The sequence below is a fragment of the Gossypium raimondii genome, chromosome 1 (assembly GCF_025698545.1).
Source record: "Gossypium raimondii isolate GPD5lz chromosome 1, ASM2569854v1, whole genome shotgun sequence".
Classification (NCBI taxonomy): Eukaryota; Viridiplantae; Streptophyta; class Magnoliopsida; order Malvales; family Malvaceae; genus Gossypium; species Gossypium raimondii.
This window is the reverse complement of record NC_068565.1, coordinates 1,399,007-1,417,927: the sequence shown is the minus strand read 5'-3', so window position 1 is coordinate 1,417,927 and position 18,921 is coordinate 1,399,007. Positions and strand designations below refer to the sequence as shown.

Below are 18,921 nucleotides of genomic sequence, written 5' to 3'. Positions count from 1 at the left end.
TTAAAATATTATAAATCGATAATGTTAATTATTATTTTATAACAAATTAAAATTTGATAATCAAAACATAATTTAAACCAATGACTATTTCTGAAATTTACCCAAATTTCTTTTGTTGAAATCAAATCGAAATCTTCTTCTTCTTCTTCTTCTTCTATTTATTATCTCTGCAAATTCCAATAAAAGAAACAAAGAGAAAAAAACAAAACCTAAATTTCAGTCGATCGAGCTTTCCAAAGAATCCAATTACCATATTTGTTGTCCCAAAGTCCTTGTACCTTAATTGTCCTCCCATCAATAATATATTTATAAATTCTATTAATTTAGTTCTAATTTAAAAAAAAATCAATAAATTAATCATCGATTTTATAAATTATATCATTTTAATCTTAATTCTTTTAAAAATAAATAAAAGATTTTTTACAAAAAAAAACATACAAAAGTATAAAATAAATTATAAACAAATACTATTTTTCTTTTTTTCTAACATTACATTTATTTTTTAAATATTATTTTATAAATAAAAAATATTTTTTTTAAACCTCAAAAACAAAAGGTAAACCAAGTTTTGTTTTATAAACAAGAATTTATTTATTATATGTTTGGCCTTGTTCATTAGTCCTCCTCGAATTTATGAGTGTTGGCCACCACCTTTGACTATAACCACTGGCATCAATAATCCTTACTCCGAATCCTTCAATTTCCACATCCTCCGTCGTCGTGCCATTCAACTAAGAATGACCTTCCACCTACCGGGTCTTCAAGACTTCATCATCACTTGTATATCTCCAATTGTGCCCGCCCTTAGGTTATAGTATTGACCCAACTTGAACACGTTGATCGTTAATGTTGAAAAAAAAGAAAGAAAAGCTGAATATGCTTAAATCTTCTTCAAGGTTTTTCCCCTTAAATTGTTATATTTATAAGATTATTATTTTATTAAATAATTTTTATGTTAAAAAAAGAGTTTTCATTTATTTATGAATATTTTTTATAATTTGACCTAAAATTTTTGTATGAAATAAAGATGTAACGTGCCACATCATCTTGTTGCTATATCATTAAGGACGGTTAACGGTTCACTGACTAAAATGTTACAAAGCGATAATGTTAATGACCATTTTGTAACAAATTAAAAATTGATGACCAAAGCGTAATTTAAACCATACATAAGTGACTATTTCTGAAAATTACCCAAACAAAAATTTCTATAAATATGTATATATGGCGCGTAATTTGAAAACATCGTACAAATCAAATCAAATTTTCTTCTTCTTCAATTTTCTCTGCAAATTCCAATAGAAAAGAGAAAAACAAAACCCAGATTCCACAATGGAACGAGCTTTCCAACGAACCCAAGTTCTTACCAATCATCTCCTCCAATCCTCCTCACCATTGCCGTCCCAAACCCTTTCTTCGAATGCTTGTTTAAGCTACTCACCGCCTGAACTTTCCGAGAACTGTGCGTTCGACGTTAAAGAAATGAGGAAGCTGATAGATGGCCACAACTTGGAGGAACGGGATTGGTTGTTCGGGTTGATGAAGCAAAGTGAGCTGTTCAACCCGAAGGTAAGGGGAGGGAAGGTGTTCGTTTCGCCGGACTATAACCAGTCGATGGAGCAACAGCGGGAGATGACGTTGAAACGAATCAAGTATTTGCAAGAGAGAGGAGTTTTTAAAGGATGGTTAACGGAGAAAGGGGAAGAGATTGAGATGAGGAAATTCGCTGGTTTTGAGGTTTTCAGTATTTATGATCATTCCCTCTTCACTAAGCTTGGAGTTCACTTCCCCATGTGGTGCGTTTTTAAAAAAATTAATTTAAAAGTACCTCAATTTTATGTTATTGTTCGATTTACTTTCTTCAAACTGTAGAATCTAATATATTTTGATGATTCTTGTATGGGTTTCGATGGAAATTGAGGTAGGCATAGTGATGATAGGGCGGATGCTAATTCGGATATTTTAATTATTTTTCGCAGCATATTCCGAGGGGAAGTATATATATTAACTCTTGTATATTCAATGTTTGGATTCATTTTAGATAAGGGGATTCGAATATTAGAATCTATTATTCAAAATTGCTTCACTATTACAAGTAATGTCATTTAATTTAGATTTAAATTCGGGTTTTAAAGTAGTTTATGTGTATTTCGACATATCCAGTCTGTTATCATCCTAAGAACTACATGTAAACAAATGTAATTAAGTAGAGTTAATGGCTTCATTTGATTGCCTTATAAATATGCAGGGGAGGTGCCATCCAATTTTGCGGTACAAAACACCATCATGACAAGTGGCTGAGGGACACCGAGAATTATTCGATCAAGGGTTGCTTTGCAATGACAGAGTTGGGGCATGGAAGTAATGTATGTGCTTTGCTAACTGGATCAGAGTCTTTTTCTATGATTTTCTATTTAGTCATCTACTTTCTTTTTCCTGATTTATTCTGGCATTACTGTTTTCAGATTCGCAGTCTTGAAACAGTAACAACATATGATTCGAATACAGGGGAGTTTGTCATTAATACGCCTTGTGAATCAGCTCAGAAGTTTTGGATTGGTGGGGCAGCCAAGGTACGCTTGTCTTAGGATCAGGGCCATTTTTCCCTGGATTGTTTTGTATTTTTATGAACCAGTTTTGCATATATGCTGAAATGCTATACTTCTGCTTCTTTGCTGTTGCTTTGCCTCTTTTAGCATGCGACGCATACAGTTGTGTTTTCACAGCTACATATTAATGGAATCAATCAAGGGGTTCATGCATTTATAGTCCAAATCAGGGATGTTGATGGTAACATATGTCCAAACATTCGTATTGCTGACTGTGGTCACAAAGTTGGTTTAAATGGTGTTGATAATGGTCGAATCTGGTAATTCAAAATGTACTTTTCACCCCGACTTCAATATTTTTAGTTTTAGTCCAAAAGGTTTACATTCATGATTTCAGGTTTGACAATGTTCGAGTGCCCAGAGAGAACTTGTTAAATTCGGTTGCTGATGTTTCCCCTGATGGAAAATATCTAAGTTCGATAAAAAACCCAGATCAGGTATATTCCTATTTGAGATGATTGATATCTGCTTCTAAAGTTGTGTGCTGTACAACAACAGGGTGCTTGTTTTGCTGGTAATAATATTTTGGTGGCTGTTACTGTCTGTTGCTTTAATTCAGAGATTTGCTGCATTCATGGCCCCTATGACAGTAGGTCGTGTTAATATTGCTATTGGTGCGGTTTACCAATCAAAGGTATCTTCAGTATTTTTTATCAGTTTTAAGCTTCTTATTACTTTTTATTGGCAAACGAGCATTGCATATTTTTGTATGTTGGGATGTGGGGTGGCATGCCACTAATACCAAGCGGGAAGTTCATTGATATCATGTCATTGCTCTCCCTTTTAGGTTGCTTTAGCAATTACCATTAGGTATGCACTAACAAGGCGGGCTTTTTCTCTCAAACCAAACGAGCCTGAGGTCTTATTGCTCGATTACCCAAGTCATCAACGCCGACTCTTCCCTCTTGTTGCAAAGACGTAAGTATATCTATGTGGTTATCTTATGATGCTATAGGTGCTGACTTTGTTTGTGCTTGAATAACTTCTTTTTGGCATATTAAACAAATAAACATCACAAGAATATATCTTGGATTGAAAATCCTTGTGTTTGGAATGTCAACTAACTCAATTATAAGATCTTAGCCTTTACTTAGTTGCTAATTTTTTCAAAATTGTGGCTAGTGACATGTTTATGTGGCTATAAAGTTGATAAACTCATGTATTGGAACGAGTAATAATTTAGTTGGGGCAGCTAGTTCTGATCATTGCTCCTTCATTTATTTGCTTTTTTATGCTGCAGTTATGCTATGAGTTTTGCAGCAAACTACTTGAAAGTGCTGTATGCAAAGAGGACACCTCAGTCAAACAAGGCCATTCATATAGTTTCAAGTTCATTCAAAGCTACTTTTACTTGGAATAACATGCAAATACTTCAGGTGAGCAACAAAGAATCCTGAATTAAGTTGAATATTTTAACTGTAAGTGTCATTACAGAGATTCAATCGTTGAACGGTTCAGGAATGTCGCGAAGCTTGCGGCGGACAAGGGTTAAGGACCGAGAATCGTGTTGGTCATCTGAAAGGTGAATATGATGTGCAATCCACTTTTGAGGGTGATAATTTTCTTCTGATGCAGCTGGTAAATTTATTTACTGTTTCCTGACTTTTCTTTTTGACACGGTCGACTAGTTACAGCTTACAATTAAAATTAATTGCCCTAGAACATGTCCTCAAAATTGAAAGCAAAGCATCCAGATGCAAAACTGAGAAATGAGTCATGTGTGTGTGTTTTCAGGTTTTCATTGAATTTAGTTAAACAAAAATCAAGATGGTTGACCTATAATTTATGTAGGTCAATCTTAATCATCTTCCACAACAATTCACTATATTTATTACAACTATCCACTAGGATCAAGCTTACTGGTTTATTGCTTACTTTGGTGGTATATCTAGAAGTATTAGAACAGTAATACACTCTATTTATTACAACTATGTTTAAAACAGGTCAGCAAGGCTCTTTTTGCTGAATACATGGCAGCTCAGAAAAGAAACAAGGTTTTCAAAGGGCTGGGCTTAGAACACATGAATAAACCCTGCCCTGTCATTCCATCACAGCTTACTAGCACTACCGTCCGATGCAGTCAATTCCAGGTAATATAAGAGTATCATCAGTTGTTCTGTTTCTTAATGTACCATATTAAAATCCTCAATGCCTCTAAACACTGCTATGTCAGATGGATGCCTTGTGCTTAAGGGAGAGAGATCTTTTGAATCGTTTTGTTGCGAATGTCTTGAAATGTAAAGCCAAGGGAGAAAATACAGAGCAGGCCTTTAATTCGGTGAGGAAGCACTTCTTTTATCTAAATTGCTATCATTTTCTTGACCTTTTAATCTAATTGTCACATCACTTTTGTACACTAGTGTTATGAGCTAGCAAAAGATTTGGGCAGGGCTTTCTCGGAACGAGCAATATTTCAAACGTTTGTTGAAGCAGAATCAACTCTACCTGCTGGTTCATTGAAGGTGAATGTTATTAAATGTTTCTCATACAAGCATATGACAGTAACGTAGACTTGGTATTCAGCATAATTTATAATCTGAATGACTTGGCCAGCCATTTCAAAGCCGAACCTGACCTTACAAAATTGAAAAGCCAATAGCTTGAGCTTGAAACGACTAAACTCAAGCATGCTAGAACCTGATTGTTATCTTTAGTATTGAAAAGGTTGTTGGACCTGATCTGAATGAACAACTTGACTCCCCAGCCTGAATTGACTTGAAAAGTTAATTGATGCAAGACCTGGTTTAATCCCTCTTTTTGGACTTCAATGCCAACCTTGGACTTGAACCCTTCGGACGTAAGTTTTCCTTTAGACCAATAGCTTCTTGTCGTTTAACTCAAACACGAAACAACTCAAACCTGACTCTATAAAGTTCTCTAAAGCTGCCCCTAACTGCCTACCTTGGCACAAACCGAAGCAGAGAGGTTGAATATAAATTTATAGTTATTTGGTGAACTGATGTTAAAAGAGGTGTGGCTTGAGTGTAGAGGCAACATATTTATCAAGCTTTGTAGGATTCAATTTGCAGGTTTGACGGTTTAATCTCTATTGCTTTTCTGTTTTGTCCCTTGTTCTTCTGTTTTATGGTGAAGAGCTTGTTACGAAATTGAATTTTGGTGACTTTAATTGGATATCAGGGGTTCCTTTTTCATAATGATGTTTTTTAGTTTCATCTTCGGTTTCTAATTTCAAAGGTGATCTGGAAGGAATTTGGTGGGTTGAGGTTTTTTTATCTTGATTTGGTTCTTCTGTTGCTTATGATTTTTTTTTTTATCTTGAATTGGGAATCTTTGAAGCCTTTAATGTTGGTGTTTGTTATCTTAAATTTTGCTTTTGGTTCTGGTGCTTCCATAAGGCTTGGTCAGAGTTTTTGTATGTTTTATGCGCTTGTTCTAGTGGTTTACTTTTATGGGTATGATTGCAACAGGGTTTAATTGTGAGTGGTTATGGATTTTATATTGCTGCCTTCTCTTAGTTTTTATGATGATGTAGTGAGCTGCTGATTTTGCGGACTATGCTTGTGAGTCTGGATTGTTTTATGTTCAGGATTTCTTTTGGTGTTCTAGGGTGCATGATTCAGTTTTTTTTAGATTGGAGTTGCCAAGGTATCAAGAATTCCTCAACACTTTTGGTGATTTGTGTTGGAATATGGCAACAGGTCTTTTAGTTCGGTACCTTAATGGCATGGTGACTTGCCATCATGATCTGTTTAAATTATTTGCAAGAATCCCAGTTCACAAAGCGGTAAAAGTACCATGGAGGCCCTTGTACTAGGAGTCAAATTGCATTTTGCCCCCTTTACTCAAAAAATGAGCAAATTAGTTTCTGTATATTAGATCAAAGAGCAAACTGGTCCTTTTATTAAAAATTCCATCCATTCTTACTGTTAAAAATTGGCTTCTATACGTTAGTATGAGATATATGTGGCACTCCATGTGCTATTTTCTGGTTATTCCATCACTTGCGCCAATTTTTAAGGGTACAAATGGATGAAAATTTTAATAGACTGATTTGAAATTTGATCTAATGTACAAGGATTAATTTACTTATTTTTTAGTAGAGAGGGCAAAATACAATCTGACTCTTAATACATATGTTAACTTTTATCTTCACAAAGCTGTGTAGCATGGTTCCAAAGAGAATACGGTGACATTGGTGTCTGAACTTGGTTTGGTTTTTAAATCATGTAGTGAATGTCTAATTGTTGAGGAAGCTTTGATTTTTGCAACATTATAGTGATTTGTTTTAGTAAAGCCTAGTGGTTTTGGAGGTTTGGATATCTTTCAAGGTTTCTTTTAATGCTTTTCTAGCTCACTTTATGGATTGGTTTAAGATAGATCATATATGGGTTGCTTTGAAGTTTTTAAAGCTATTTAGAAGTTCCTTTTCACAGGGTTTTAACCCGTGTCACCTGTGTACCAGACGGGAGCTATTTACAAGTTCCTCTGCATTTGTTTTTGGTGCTTAAAAACGAGTTCTAATGCAGCAATCTTGGTGTATGCTTTGGAGTTTCTTCTCGTCGAAATATTTTGGTGTATCATGGGTTAATAATGCAGCCAAAGTTTAGTAAAAGTATCATGGAGGCACTTATATTAGAAGTCAGATTGTATTTTGTCCCCTCTATTAAAAATATGAGCAAATTAGTCCCTGTACGTTAAATCAAAAAGCAAATTGGTTCTTTTTGTTTAAAGTTTCATCCATTTGTATTGTTAAAAAATGGTATGGTCGACAGAATAACCGGAAAGTGACACGTGGCGTGCCATGTGTACCTTGTGTTAATGTACAAGGATCGGTTTTTAACAATAGAACTAGATGAAAATTTTAACAAAATGACCTACTTGCTCTTTGATCTAATATACAGGTATTAATTTGCACATTTTTTTAGTAGAGGGTAAAATACAATCCCACTCTTAATATAGGAGCCTCCATGGTGCTTTTATAGCAAAAGTCTGGTTTTTTAAGTGCTTACTTGTATGGTATTGTATTATATTATATTTTCTTATTTTATCTAGGTGTATGTTTGGGCCATCTACATTGGATTTAAACCCTTCTAAAGTCATTTTGCCACTAAACCAGTAGCTCAGTGTCGTTTAACCTTAAATCCGAAACAATTCAAACCTAACATGTATAGTTCTCTAAAGCTGTCCCTAACTGTATAGTTTCAGGATATAGTAGGATGAACATGGCCCGAAAAACAAGATAAACGGAAAAGTTGACTTAAATCCAGTAAACTTTACATGTTCATCAATTGAAACCTTAAAAACATGCTTCTAGTTTTCATTTTTTTCTTAATGCAGGATGTCCTAGGTACATTGAGATCATTATATGCCTCGATTTGTATCGAAGATGTTTCGTTTCTACGATACGGGTACCTATCAGTGGACAATGGGGCCAATGTAAGGAGAGAAATAACAAAACTGTGCAATGAACTTCGACCTCATGCACTTGCTTTAATCAGTTCCTTCGGCATCCCCGATGCTTTTCTCAGCCCCATAGCTTTTAACTGGATCGATACGAACTCGTGGTCTTTGGTTTAAGCACTGATAAATGTAAGCATTTTTACCTGCAATTCCTTTTGTAAGGTTCCCTTAAGATAATGGGGTTCTATGTGATATTTTGGTCTCTTTAATGCAGAATTGTGACCAATTTTAGTTTACCATAAGGCCATTTTTAATAAAGAGAGCCTTCATCAACTGCCTGTAATGTAACCTTCAATAATTTATATATATATATATATATATATATATTTATATAATGCATTCTTTATATTTAGAATTATTTATTGATAACATTTGGTTGAGTTTTGGGAGTATTTTTTGGGACCATCCATCATTTTTCATGCTTGTGATAAGATCCATTGGAATAATAATTTGTCTATGGGTTTTGTTGTGATTTGGCATCACGTGGTTGTCACGTGTGGCTCTTTCGAGTCTTGGCGACTCGGGTTCTCAACTCATTTGTGAGTTTGTTTCTTAGGAGCTCGGTTTTGGTTGGTGTCCATTGCACTTATTGATTCAGGTCAAAGATGTGTACATTGTCATAGCGGTAATGATCTGCATAGAGATTCACTGCTTCAAGGGAATATCTTGATGGCTAAGAGTCCATGACAGCTGAAAGGGATGTCTGATCTTGCCGCGTTGTCTTATTACTCTCATTCTAGTGGCAAGGAGGCTTGATTCAAGTAGAGGTGGCAAACAGACGGGTTCGAGCATGTTCGGATCAACTTAGGCTCAAGCATATTTTATCTTGACCTTTTTCAGGTTCGGACATTTTTAGGTTTGAATTTTTTAAATTTAAATTCTATTGAATTTAATTTTTCTTGGATTTGAATGAGTTCAAGTTGAGCGGGCTTAAATGTATTTTTTCGAATTAAAATTTTGTATATAATATTTTTTATTTATTTGAATGTAAATTTATGATTATATGATATGTATATATATTATTTATTTAAATTATTATCTAGTCACAAGTTTGAAAAACTTTTAAATTAACAAAATAATCTTTGTTATTATTATATTACTAATTTGATGTTGCAATAAATTTTATTTCAATATTGAATTTTGAATATCTTTTAATTTTTTGGGTTAAATTTACTAGTTTAACATTTTGAAACAAAAATTTATAATGACTTATTTGGCCCTTTAATTTTATAAATAAAAGTCATTTTAGCACTTCATTTAATTTTCGTCTTTTTAACCTTTAAATTTAAATTTTTGTCAAATTATCTCAAAATAGATGAAAAAATTACTTTCTTTTTAACTTTTGCTTGCATACATATGAATTGCATGTGGATGATAGGTTAACAATTAATTAATTTTTAAGAAATTTAAAATCATTAAAATTATTATAAAATTATAAAAATACTTTTTATTTTTTAAATTTTAAAATTCAATTGAACACTGACATGTCATCTACATGTTTGACAAAAAATGTAAGTTCAAAAATTGAAAGGTGAAAAATTAAATAAAGAGCTAAAATAATTTTTTTGTAATTTTATAAAGTTAAATAAATTATTATAACAAAAATTTAAGACAGTAATAAACTTAAATTTAACAAAAGTAAATTAACGGTGTTCATGCGTCGAACTACTTTACTCGTTGACTATAAAACACCATCTTTTTTGTAATTAAAAATAATAAAATTCAACATGTTGGAATTGAATATAACATTTAAATGCCATTATTGAAATTAATTTAATTCATTAATTAAATGTCCTTATCTTATCCAAAAAAACTTCTTTATGGGTACGTACGGGCAAAGCAAAATTAAAGTACCTTTCAGCTTTATCTTATTACATGTATACGTATACATATAAAGAATAAAATTAGAAGGGTTAATGTAGTGGTGAGAGTTTGATTGAATCGAGTGAAAATTTTTTGAGTTAGTCGAGTTGATAAGTCCTATTTTATCATCCTATCTTGATTTGAATTTTTTTCGAATCGAGTTAAGTGAAATGAATTTTGAGTCCAGTCGAATCGAGTGAAATTGTTACAGTATAACTAATTCTATGGTAGAGTACATAAATTTGAAACCATATATATTTAAAAACTTTTTCGAAGCAAAATAATAAAAAATATATTAGTATGATAAACTTAAATCATCAATTAATTTATTTAAGTTCCCAAAATTATTATTTTTTAATCCACTCATATTTGCAAAAGACTAACCAAATCTCATTTTAAGCCCACCCACATTATTTTTTTAGAACTTTTTAAAAACAAGCTAAACGAGCCTCGGTTGTTGAATGTTTAAGTTTGAGTTTAATCATATTTCAAACGAATTTAAATTTTTTTGTCCAAATCTATTTTCCATGACTAATATTTTTACCTAAAATTTTTCATATTTCGGGCAAACCTTTAAAGCAACTCCACCAATGAAAAATTCTATACCAAATCAATACATTTCCAAGGTGATCCCCAACTTCATTGAATTAATCTTATACTTTAATTAGACTTTTAAGAATTCTGTATCCATATCACAGTTGTATTTATTTTTACGTGTCGTGTTTTAAAAGGCATGATATTGAAACGGTCAAAGAGATGCCGTTTTCCTATTTGGGCCGACGAGTACAATTAAAACTATAGTCCCTTTCATGTACCCCCACAACGAAATTTACGTAGCCGATGGAATGATAATGATTAATATCTTATTTAGTCCTCAAACTTTACAAAAAATAATAATTTTAGTCTTTTATTTGATTTTGTTTTTGGACTTTTTTATTAAATTACTCTAAAATGAATGAAAAATTGCGTAGACATATACGTGAATGCTACATTAAATGCGACTTCAGTTAGGAGTGTTGAAATTTCGGTTAAAATCGAATTAACTGACCGAATCGATCTAATTCGATTAATCTATCGGTTAACCAATCTAATTTGGTCGGAGGTCGGTTAATAATTTTTTGGAAGTTCAATTATTAGATAATTAATCGAATTAATCAAATTTAATAATTAATAATACAAATTATATGTATTTTTAATTAGGTCAAATAAAAATATATAAATTTCGATTAATTCAATTAACCGGCCGAATTAACTGAAATATTTCGGTTTGGTTTTTTTTTGAAAAATTTTAATTCAATTAATGGTTAAAGAATTAAAATTTTAATTAATTCGATTAATACTAATTTAATTCGATTTAAAAATTTTAATTAATTTAATTAACACTAATTCGATTCAATTAACCGTCTAAATACTCCTAACCTCAATTAACACTCGTTAAGATTTTTATTTAAAATCCACCGTACCAAATAATTGTTTTCTTTTATTTTAAATTAAAAAAAGTAGATGGAGTAAATTATAATAAATAAATAAATAAACTAAATTCTAAAGGTAGAAAAGGTACAAGGATTTGTATCATATTCAAATCAAATTCATGTCACCTTCTTCAATTTTCTCTGCAAATACTTCAACAGAATCTAGTAAAAATCAAAACCCAAATTCCAAAATGGAACAAGCTTTCAAAAGAACCCAAATTCTCACCAATCATCTGCTCCAATCCGCCCCATCATCCCAAACCCTTTCTTCAAACGCTTGTTTAAGCTACTCACCGCCTGAACTTTCCGAGAACTATGCGTTTGACATTAAGGATATGAGGAAGTTGATTGACCGGCACAACCTGGAGGAACGGGATTGGTTGTTCGGGTTGATGAAACAAAGCAAGTTGTTCAACCCGAAGGTTAGGGGAGGGAAGGTGTTCGTTTCGCCGGACTATAACCAGTCGATGGAGCAGCAACGGGAGATGACGTTGAAACGAATTGAGTATTTGCTTGAAAAGGGGGCGTTTAAAGGATGGTTAACGGAGAAGGGGGAAGATATTGAGATGAGGAAATTTGCTGGCTTTGAGGTTTGCAGTATCTATGATCATTCCCTCTTCACTAAGCTCGGGGTTCACTTCTTCTTGTGGTGCGTTTGTTTTCTCAATGTAGTTTACGTGTATAATAAATAGATTCGGATTTTAAAGTAGTATATGTGTATTTCGATTCGGATATTAGAATTTACAGATATCTAATCCGTTTTTATCCTACATGCAAACAAAATTATGTAGAGTTAATGGCTTCGTTTGATTGCCATATATATATATGCAGGGGAGGTGCCATCCAATTTTTTGGTACAAAACATCATCATGACAAGTGGCTGAGGGACACCGAGAATTACTCGATCAAGGGTTGCTTTGCAATGACAGAGTTGGGGCATGGAAGTAATGTATGTGCTTTGCTAACGGGAATCAATTCTTTTTCTGTGATTTTCTATGCAGTTGTATACATTCTCCTCCTGATTTTTTCCGGCATTCCTGTTTTTAGGTTCGTGGTCTTGAAACAGTAACGACTTATGATTCGAATACAGGGGAGTTTGTCATTAATACGCCTTGCGAATCGGCTCAGAAGTATTGGATTGGTGGGGCAGCCAATGTATGCTAGTCCAATCAATACCGTTTCTCCCTTGATTGTCTTTTTCGATCCGTTCAACTGTTTTTTTATGAACCGGTTTTGCCTATATGCTGAAATGCTATACTTCTGCTTCTTTGTTGTTGCTTTGCCCTTTTTAGCATGCGACGCATACGGTTGTGTTTTCACAGCTACATATCAATGGAACAAATCAAGGGGTTCATGCGTTTATAGTCCAAATCAGGGATGCTGATGGTAACATATGTCCAAACATTCGTATTGTTGATTGTGGTCACAAAATTGGTTTAAATGGTGTTGATAATGGTCGAATCTGGTAACTCGAAACCTAGACTTTTTCACCATGGCTTCAAGATTTTAAGTTCTAGTCCAAAAGGTTTACGTTCGTGATTTCAGGTTTGACAATGTTCGAGTTCCCAGAGAGAACCTGTTGAATTCGGTTGCTGATGTTTCACCTGATGGGAAATATCTAAGTTCAATAGAAAACCCGGATCAGGTATTCCTATTTGAGATGATTGGTATATGTTTCTAAAGTTGTGTGCTGTACAACAATAGGGTTCTCGTTTTGTTGGTAATAATATTTTGATGGCTCTTATCATCTGTTGCTTTAATTCAGAGATTTGCTGCATTCATGGCCCCTTTGACTGTAGGTCGTGTTAATATTGCTATTTCTTCGGTTTATCAATCAAAGGTATGCAAACCAGCATTGCATATTTTTGTATTTTTGGAATGTGGGGTGGCATGCCACTAATACCAAATGGAAACTTCATTGATATCATGTCATTGCTCTCCCTTTTAGGTTGCTTTAGCAACTTCCATTAGGTATGCACTAACAAGGCGGGCATTTTCTCTCAAACAAAACGAACCTGAGGTCTTATTGCTAGATTACCCAAGTCATCAACGCCGACTCTTCCCTCTTGTTGCAAAGACGTAAGTATATCTTATGGTGCTATAGGTGCTGACTTTGTTTGTGTTTGAATAACTTCTTTTTGGCATTCTTGGATTGAAAATCCTTGTATTTGGAATGTCAACTAACTCAATTATAAGATGTTAGCATTTATTTAGTTGCTAATTTATTCTAAGTTGTAGCTAGTGACATGTTCACGTGGCTATAAAGTTGGTCAAGACATGTATTGGAATTGCTTGTATTACACTAGAACGAGTAATAATTTTGTTAGAGCAACTGATTTTGATAAATGCTCATTTATTCATTTGCTTTTAATTTTATATGCTGCAGCTATGCTATGAGTTTCGCAGCAAACTACTTGAAAATGCTGTATGTGAAGAGGACACCTCAGTCAAACAAAACCATACATATAGTTTCAAGTTCATTCAAAGCTACTTTTACTTGGAATAACATGCAAATACTTCAGGTGACCAACAAACAATCCTTAATTAAGTTGAATATTTTAACTGTACATGTCATTACTGAGATTCAATTGTTGCATGGCTCAGGAATGTCGTGAAGCTTGCGGAGGACAAGGATTAAAGACCGAGAATCGTGTTGGTCAGCTGAAAGGTGAATATGATGTGCAATCCACTTTTGAGGGTGACAATCTTATTCTGATGCAGCAGGTAAACAAAAATCTAGATGATTGCCCTAGAAGTTAGGTAATGTCTAAGGTGAGATCTTATTATGGTGGGATCCTTTTCAAAATCAACAGCATTGGTTAAAAGACAGAAACGTGGAGACGGTAGCCATTTGATCAAGCTATGCCAGAAACTAGGAAATTGTGCTCGTGACTTGGAACCTGTTAAATCAGTTACAGAATATGTTGCTTTTCTCTAGAAATCAGTTTTTCTCCTTTAGTGTTAAAACTTGTTGTATTGGTTAAAAGGTAAACTCACTTTTTTTGGATACAAATCCGACGTGGCTTGATCAATGGTAGATCAGTGTTTCTTTTTCTCTTTTTTTATTTCAATCATTGATTTAAAAAGATCCCACGGGATCTCACTATAATGGGATCTTTAAATAGATGCCACCTAGAAGTTATGTAGATCAATCTTAACCATCTCCCTCGATTTTGTGTTTAACATCTCAAGGAACAGTTGACTCTAATTTCATCATCTTTCCACTAGGACCAAGTCTACTGATTTATTACGTACTTTGGTGGTATATATAGAAGTACAAGAATAGTAATACACACTATATTTATTGCAACTATGCTTAAAACAGGTCAGCAAGGCTCTTTTTGCTGAATACATGGCAGCTCAGAAAAGAAACAAGGTTTTCAAGGGTCTGGGCTTAGAACACATGAATAAACCTTGCCCTGTTATTCCATTACAGCTTACTAGCACTACCCTCCGGTGCAGTCAATTCCAGGTAATATAAGAGTATCATTGGTTCTTCGATTCTTAATATACCGTATTAAAATTCCTCGGTGACTTGGACCATTGTGCTATGTTAGATGGATGCCTTGTGCTTAAGGGAAAGGGATCTTTTGAATCGTTTTGTTGCGGATGTCTCAAAATGTAAAGCCAAGGGAGAAAGTAACGAGCAGGCCTTCATGATGGTGAGGAAGCACTTGTTTTTATTTAAATTGTTATCATTTTCTCAACCTTTTAATCTAATTGTCACGTCGCTTTGCACTCCAGTGTTATGAGCTGGCACAGGATTTAGGAAAGGCTTTCTCAGATCGAGCAATATTTCAAACGTTTGTCGATGCAGAAACAACTCTACCTGCTGGTTCATTGAAGGTGAGTGCTATTTTATGGTGTTGCTCATACAAGCATCTGACAGTAACATAGACCTGATTGTTATCTTTATTATTGAAAAGGTTGTTGGACCTAATTTGAATGAAAAACTCTTATCTTCCGATTCCGACTTGAATTGACTTGAAAAGTTAATTGATGCAAGACCTTCTTGCGGGACTTCAATGCCATATTTGAACCCTTTGGAAGTCATTTTTTCCATTAGACCAATAGCTCGTTGTTGTTTAACCCTAAACTCGAAACAACTCAAACTTGACTCTATAAAGCTCTCTAAGGAAGCCTCTAACTGCCTATCTTGAACTTAAACCCTTCAGAAGTCATTTTGCCATCAAACCAGCGGCTCATTGTCATTTAAGCCTAAACCCGGAACAACTCAAACCTAACATGTACGGTTTTCTAAAGCTGTCCCTAACTGTATAGTTTCAGGACATATGGTAGGATGAATATGATCAAAAAATTGCTAATATATAGGATTTTTGCAGATGGAGTTGATTTAAATCCAGGAAACTTTATATGTCCCTCAATTGAAACCTTAAAAGCATACTTCTGGTTCTGGTTTTAGAATTTATGTTAAGAGTCTTTTCATTTTCTTCTTATGCAGGATGTCTTGGGTACATTGAGATCATTATATGCCTTGATATGTATCGAAGATGTTTCGTTTCTGCAATATGGGTACCTTTCAGTGGACAATGGTGCCAATGTGAGGAGAGAAATAACAAAACTCTGCACTGAACTTCGACCTCATGCACTTGCTTTAGTCAGTTCCTTCGGCATCCCCGATGCCTTTCTCGGCCCCATAGCTTTTAATTGGATTGAAGCAAACGCTTGGTCTTCGGTTTAAGCACTGGTATGGATCTTATACAATCAATTTGAGTTACTGTTTATATTTGAAGCATTAACGATGATGTATAATTCCGTGAATCGGAGGATGACTTTAAATAATGTACCATCATCTGGTTCTTTAGTTTTTGTGGTACACTGTCAATAATTCAAATATACCTTCTTCTTTTTTGCGGATAAATGGATTCGGATATTTGAATTCGATGTTTGTTTTCGTATTTAATTGTTATTTAGTTTTATAATTTTTTGGCCATTATTATAATTTTATTTCTCTTTGTATGGATTAACAAAGAAATTTCATATTTTCTTACTATCAAGCATACATGTGGGGAGCTTTCTGCATAAAAAACCAGTAATTTTTTCAAGCAGTGAATCAAAAGAACGAAAACAACATTAGCCAATATCAGTCTCAAGGTCCCAAGAGTTTTTTGATTCCAGATTTCTGTTCTGGGGTCAACTGTGTCGGGAACTTGACGTCGAATTTTATTCTCAAGTTTCCTCTCTTTGAAGGGTCTTTTTGGATTGGCATGCCTTCCCTCGGAACCACTTCTTCATAGCATGGATGTATTACGTTGTGTATCGGAATGGTTAAATTCCTGCCGTCCAGGGTAGTAAGATGAACTGTACAACCGTACAATGCGTTTTGTGCGACGATCAAGTCGTTGCCTTCCCGAGTAAACACATTGTGTGGTTTTTCTTCGATGATAAAGATGAGATCAGCGGGTATAACATTTGGTCGTTCGTTCCCTTTCTCCGCGAATGTGATTTTCGTGCCTTTCTTCCATCCAGGCCTCACATTGATGGTTAAAATCTCTTCCACCTGCATGATATTGCTGCAATCATAGATAAAATAACAAGTTTACTATTGAATACGGTAACAAATCATGCATTCACACGGAAACAAATTCGGGTCACTGAAACTAATTCCAGTACCTACGGACTACGGAATTGATAGTCCGAATCCCTCGAAGAGACTTGGCTGCACAAACAAACGATCTCCCTAACTTACATGTTCTCTGCAGACATCAACCGGTTAACTCACTATCAAAGGAACCTCAATAAGAACCGATGTGCACAACCGTCATCCTACATTCCGACTTATCTATGTAACCTACACAATGTTCTCCGCAAACTCGATGTCGAGGAAGGACAGACCGATAAACTAAGGAGAATATAAGTAAAAGTACCATAAGGCCTTTGTATTAGTAGTCGAATTGCATTTTGCCCTTACTCAAAAACTGGACAAATTAGTCTAGTTCATTGGATCAAAGAGCAAAATGCTTAATTATTCTGTCAAGTAGAAATAGATAAAATTTTAATAAAAAGGATCAGTTTGTGCAAAATGTAATCTAACACCTAATACAAGGACTTTCATGGTAATTTTACCGGAGAACATATGACCTAATCTAACAATGAAGAATGGACTAATAAACAATAGAGGACTTTGTTGAGGGATCTATGACATTTCATCAACTTCTCCCGAAAAAGTCGGGAATCCCTTAATTGGAACATAAACAAAAATCAGGGATCAAATTGAGAAAACAAAAAGATTTTTATTTACCCACTGATATGAACAATCTCTCTAGAGATCTTCATCTTCTTAGTAGTCCCTTTATATAGCTCTTCAAGACTACAATGCAACCAATTCTCCATTGGAGCAGCTTTTCTTAGTGCACCTTGGTTCGTTGATCCAAAAATATCATCACCAAAAACTGAACCAGAGAACCGTACGCCTCCCCTGCCACCACCGCCGCCGCCAAATATGTCATCGCCGAAAAGTGAACTAGAGAATCTCCTACCTCTCAGACCACCACCAAAAGCACCAAATAACTCACTAAATATTTCATCAGCAACATTCTGTTGATTGAACTGGAACGTAGTCGGGATTCCATATCCGGTGGAAAAAAGGGAAGCTCCGCCTGATTCCGGCGGTGGCGCCACACCTTTTAAACCCTCTTCACCATACCGATCATACACTGCTCTTTTCTGAGGATCACTTAGAACCTTCAAACAAACAAAAACACAAACACAAAATTAACAAAAAATAACAAACACCCAGATCATAAAATTAGTACCAAAGATGATTAATCCAATACCAAGATCTAACAAAGCAAAAACTAGGTACCCCATATTATAAAATGAATCAAAGCTAACAAAACTGAACATATGCTTGAATTTAGTACCAAAGATGATTAATCCAATACCTCATAGGCTTCAACGATTTGCTTGAATTTAGCTTCAGCATCTTCATTATTTAATGGGTTCTTATCAGGATGCCATTTCATAGCCAATCTTTTATATGCTTTTTTCAAATCTTCATCGTTTACATTGCTACTTACTTTCAGTATCTTGTAATAATCCAAACCCATTTTCAATCTTTTTCTATTTTCCAACTCTTTTGATCCTTTTTGGTTTCAATCGAAAGCTTAAATTCTTAAAAAATATTTGTACTAGAAATTCAAATTTGTAAAGTAATAATATATTTTAAACGCAATTCAATCAAGAGTATGATGTTTTGAGATTGGTGGCGGGGACTGCGTATCGGTGAAGGTTCCTGGAATATATATCATCACCTTCCCAGTTCTAAGTTCAAAGTACTACCTGATTGGAATATTTACAGTGGAAGTCCCCAAGATGTGGGTTTCAGTCTAAATTGGTCCTGAACTTCAAAATATTCTAACTTAATCCTCAAATTAGAAATATCGCTACAATTAGGTTTACTGTCAATCTAGTGGTCAGGTCTAAGTGTAATCAAGTCAAACTGAACTCAAATAGTGGTAAGCTCGAGCTCGACTCAAAATTTTAGGCTTAATATTTGGCTCGAGCTAAATTAAACTTAATTTCTAAGCTCTGGT

At 34.3% G+C, this 18,921-nt stretch overlaps 3 protein-coding genes across 4 annotated transcripts; 2 read left to right on the top strand and 1 right to left on the bottom strand.

Annotated features, from left to right (window-relative positions):
- Window positions 1-1,274: 1,274 nt before the first annotated feature.
- On the top strand, window positions 1,275-8,304 carry LOC105774252 (acyl-coenzyme A oxidase 3, peroxisomal). Its single transcript, XM_012596675.2, has 13 exons — window positions 1,275-1,796; window positions 2,249-2,366; window positions 2,466-2,573; window positions 2,697-2,869; window positions 2,947-3,046; window positions 3,169-3,243; window positions 3,397-3,527; window positions 3,850-3,985; window positions 4,068-4,187; window positions 4,553-4,699; window positions 4,783-4,887; window positions 4,970-5,071; window positions 7,908-8,304. Exons 1-13 carry the CDS (start codon window positions 1,333-1,335, stop codon window positions 8,145-8,147), a joined length of 2,019 nt encoding a protein of 672 aa, XP_012452129.1. The 5' UTR covers window positions 1,275-1,332; the 3' UTR covers window positions 8,148-8,304.
- Window positions 8,305-11,455: 3,151 nt separating this feature from the next.
- LOC105774243 (acyl-coenzyme A oxidase 3, peroxisomal) lies at window positions 11,456-16,247 on the top strand. The gene is made up of 13 exons (XM_012596664.2): window positions 11,456-12,014; window positions 12,197-12,314; window positions 12,413-12,520; window positions 12,658-12,830; window positions 12,911-13,010; window positions 13,131-13,205; window positions 13,314-13,444; window positions 13,752-13,887; window positions 13,970-14,089; window positions 14,691-14,837; window positions 14,923-15,027; window positions 15,110-15,211; window positions 15,828-16,247. Exons 1-13 carry the CDS (start codon window positions 11,485-11,487, stop codon window positions 16,065-16,067), a joined length of 2,085 nt encoding a protein of 694 aa, XP_012452118.1. The 5' UTR covers window positions 11,456-11,484; the 3' UTR covers window positions 16,068-16,247.
- A 161-nt stretch (window positions 16,248-16,408) lies between these two features.
- On the bottom strand, window positions 16,409-18,593 carry LOC105774259 (uncharacterized). Of its 2 annotated transcripts, XR_008195042.1 has the most exons (4): window positions 18,271-18,593; window positions 17,628-18,070; window positions 17,000-17,082; window positions 16,757-16,899 (listed from the first exon to the last, which is right to left on the bottom strand). XR_008195042.1 is itself a non-coding variant. In XM_012596685.2 (3 exons), the coding sequence occupies exons 1-3, from the start codon at window positions 18,433-18,435 to the stop codon at window positions 16,476-16,478; spliced, it is 1,032 nt and encodes a 343-aa protein (XP_012452139.1). In that variant the 5' UTR covers window positions 18,436-18,593; the 3' UTR covers window positions 16,409-16,475. The 2 variants fall into 2 exon arrangements, 1 of the variants encoding a protein (XP_012452139.1); XM_012596685.2 differs by lacking the exon at window positions 17,000-17,082 and having other exon boundaries at window positions 16,409-16,899.
- Between the last annotated feature and the right edge of the window lie 328 nt (window positions 18,594-18,921).

Excerpts from the sequence above, each read along its gene's own strand:
- LOC105774259 (XM_012596685.2), bottom strand. The coding sequence starts at position 18,435 with ATGGGTTTGGATTATTACAAGATACTGAAAGTAAGTAGCAATGTAAAC. Across the intron at positions 18,071-18,270 it reads AAATCGTTGAAGCCTATGAG|GTTCTAAGTGATCCTCAGAA; the intron begins GTATTGGATTAA and ends GTTTGTTTGAAG. Across the intron at positions 16,900-17,627 it reads GAGATTGTTCATATCAGTGG|CAATATCATGCAGGTGGAAG; the intron begins GTAAATAAAAAT and ends CTATGATTGCAG.
- LOC105774243 (XM_012596664.2), top strand. The coding sequence starts at position 11,485 with ATGTCACCTTCTTCAATTTTCTCTGCAAATACTTCAACAGAATCTAGT. Across the intron at positions 12,315-12,412 it reads AGTTGGGGCATGGAAGTAAT|GTTCGTGGTCTTGAAACAGT; the intron begins GTATGTGCTTTG and ends TCCTGTTTTTAG. Across the intron at positions 15,028-15,109 it reads ACGAGCAGGCCTTCATGATG|TGTTATGAGCTGGCACAGGA; the intron begins GTGAGGAAGCAC and ends TTTGCACTCCAG.
- LOC105774252 (XM_012596675.2), top strand. The coding sequence starts at position 1,333 with ATGGAACGAGCTTTCCAACGAACCCAAGTTCTTACCAATCATCTCCTC. Across the intron at positions 2,870-2,946 it reads GTTGATAATGGTCGAATCTG|GTTTGACAATGTTCGAGTGC; the intron begins GTAATTCAAAAT and ends TCATGATTTCAG. Across the intron at positions 3,986-4,067 it reads ATAACATGCAAATACTTCAG|GAATGTCGCGAAGCTTGCGG; the intron begins GTGAGCAACAAA and ends TGAACGGTTCAG.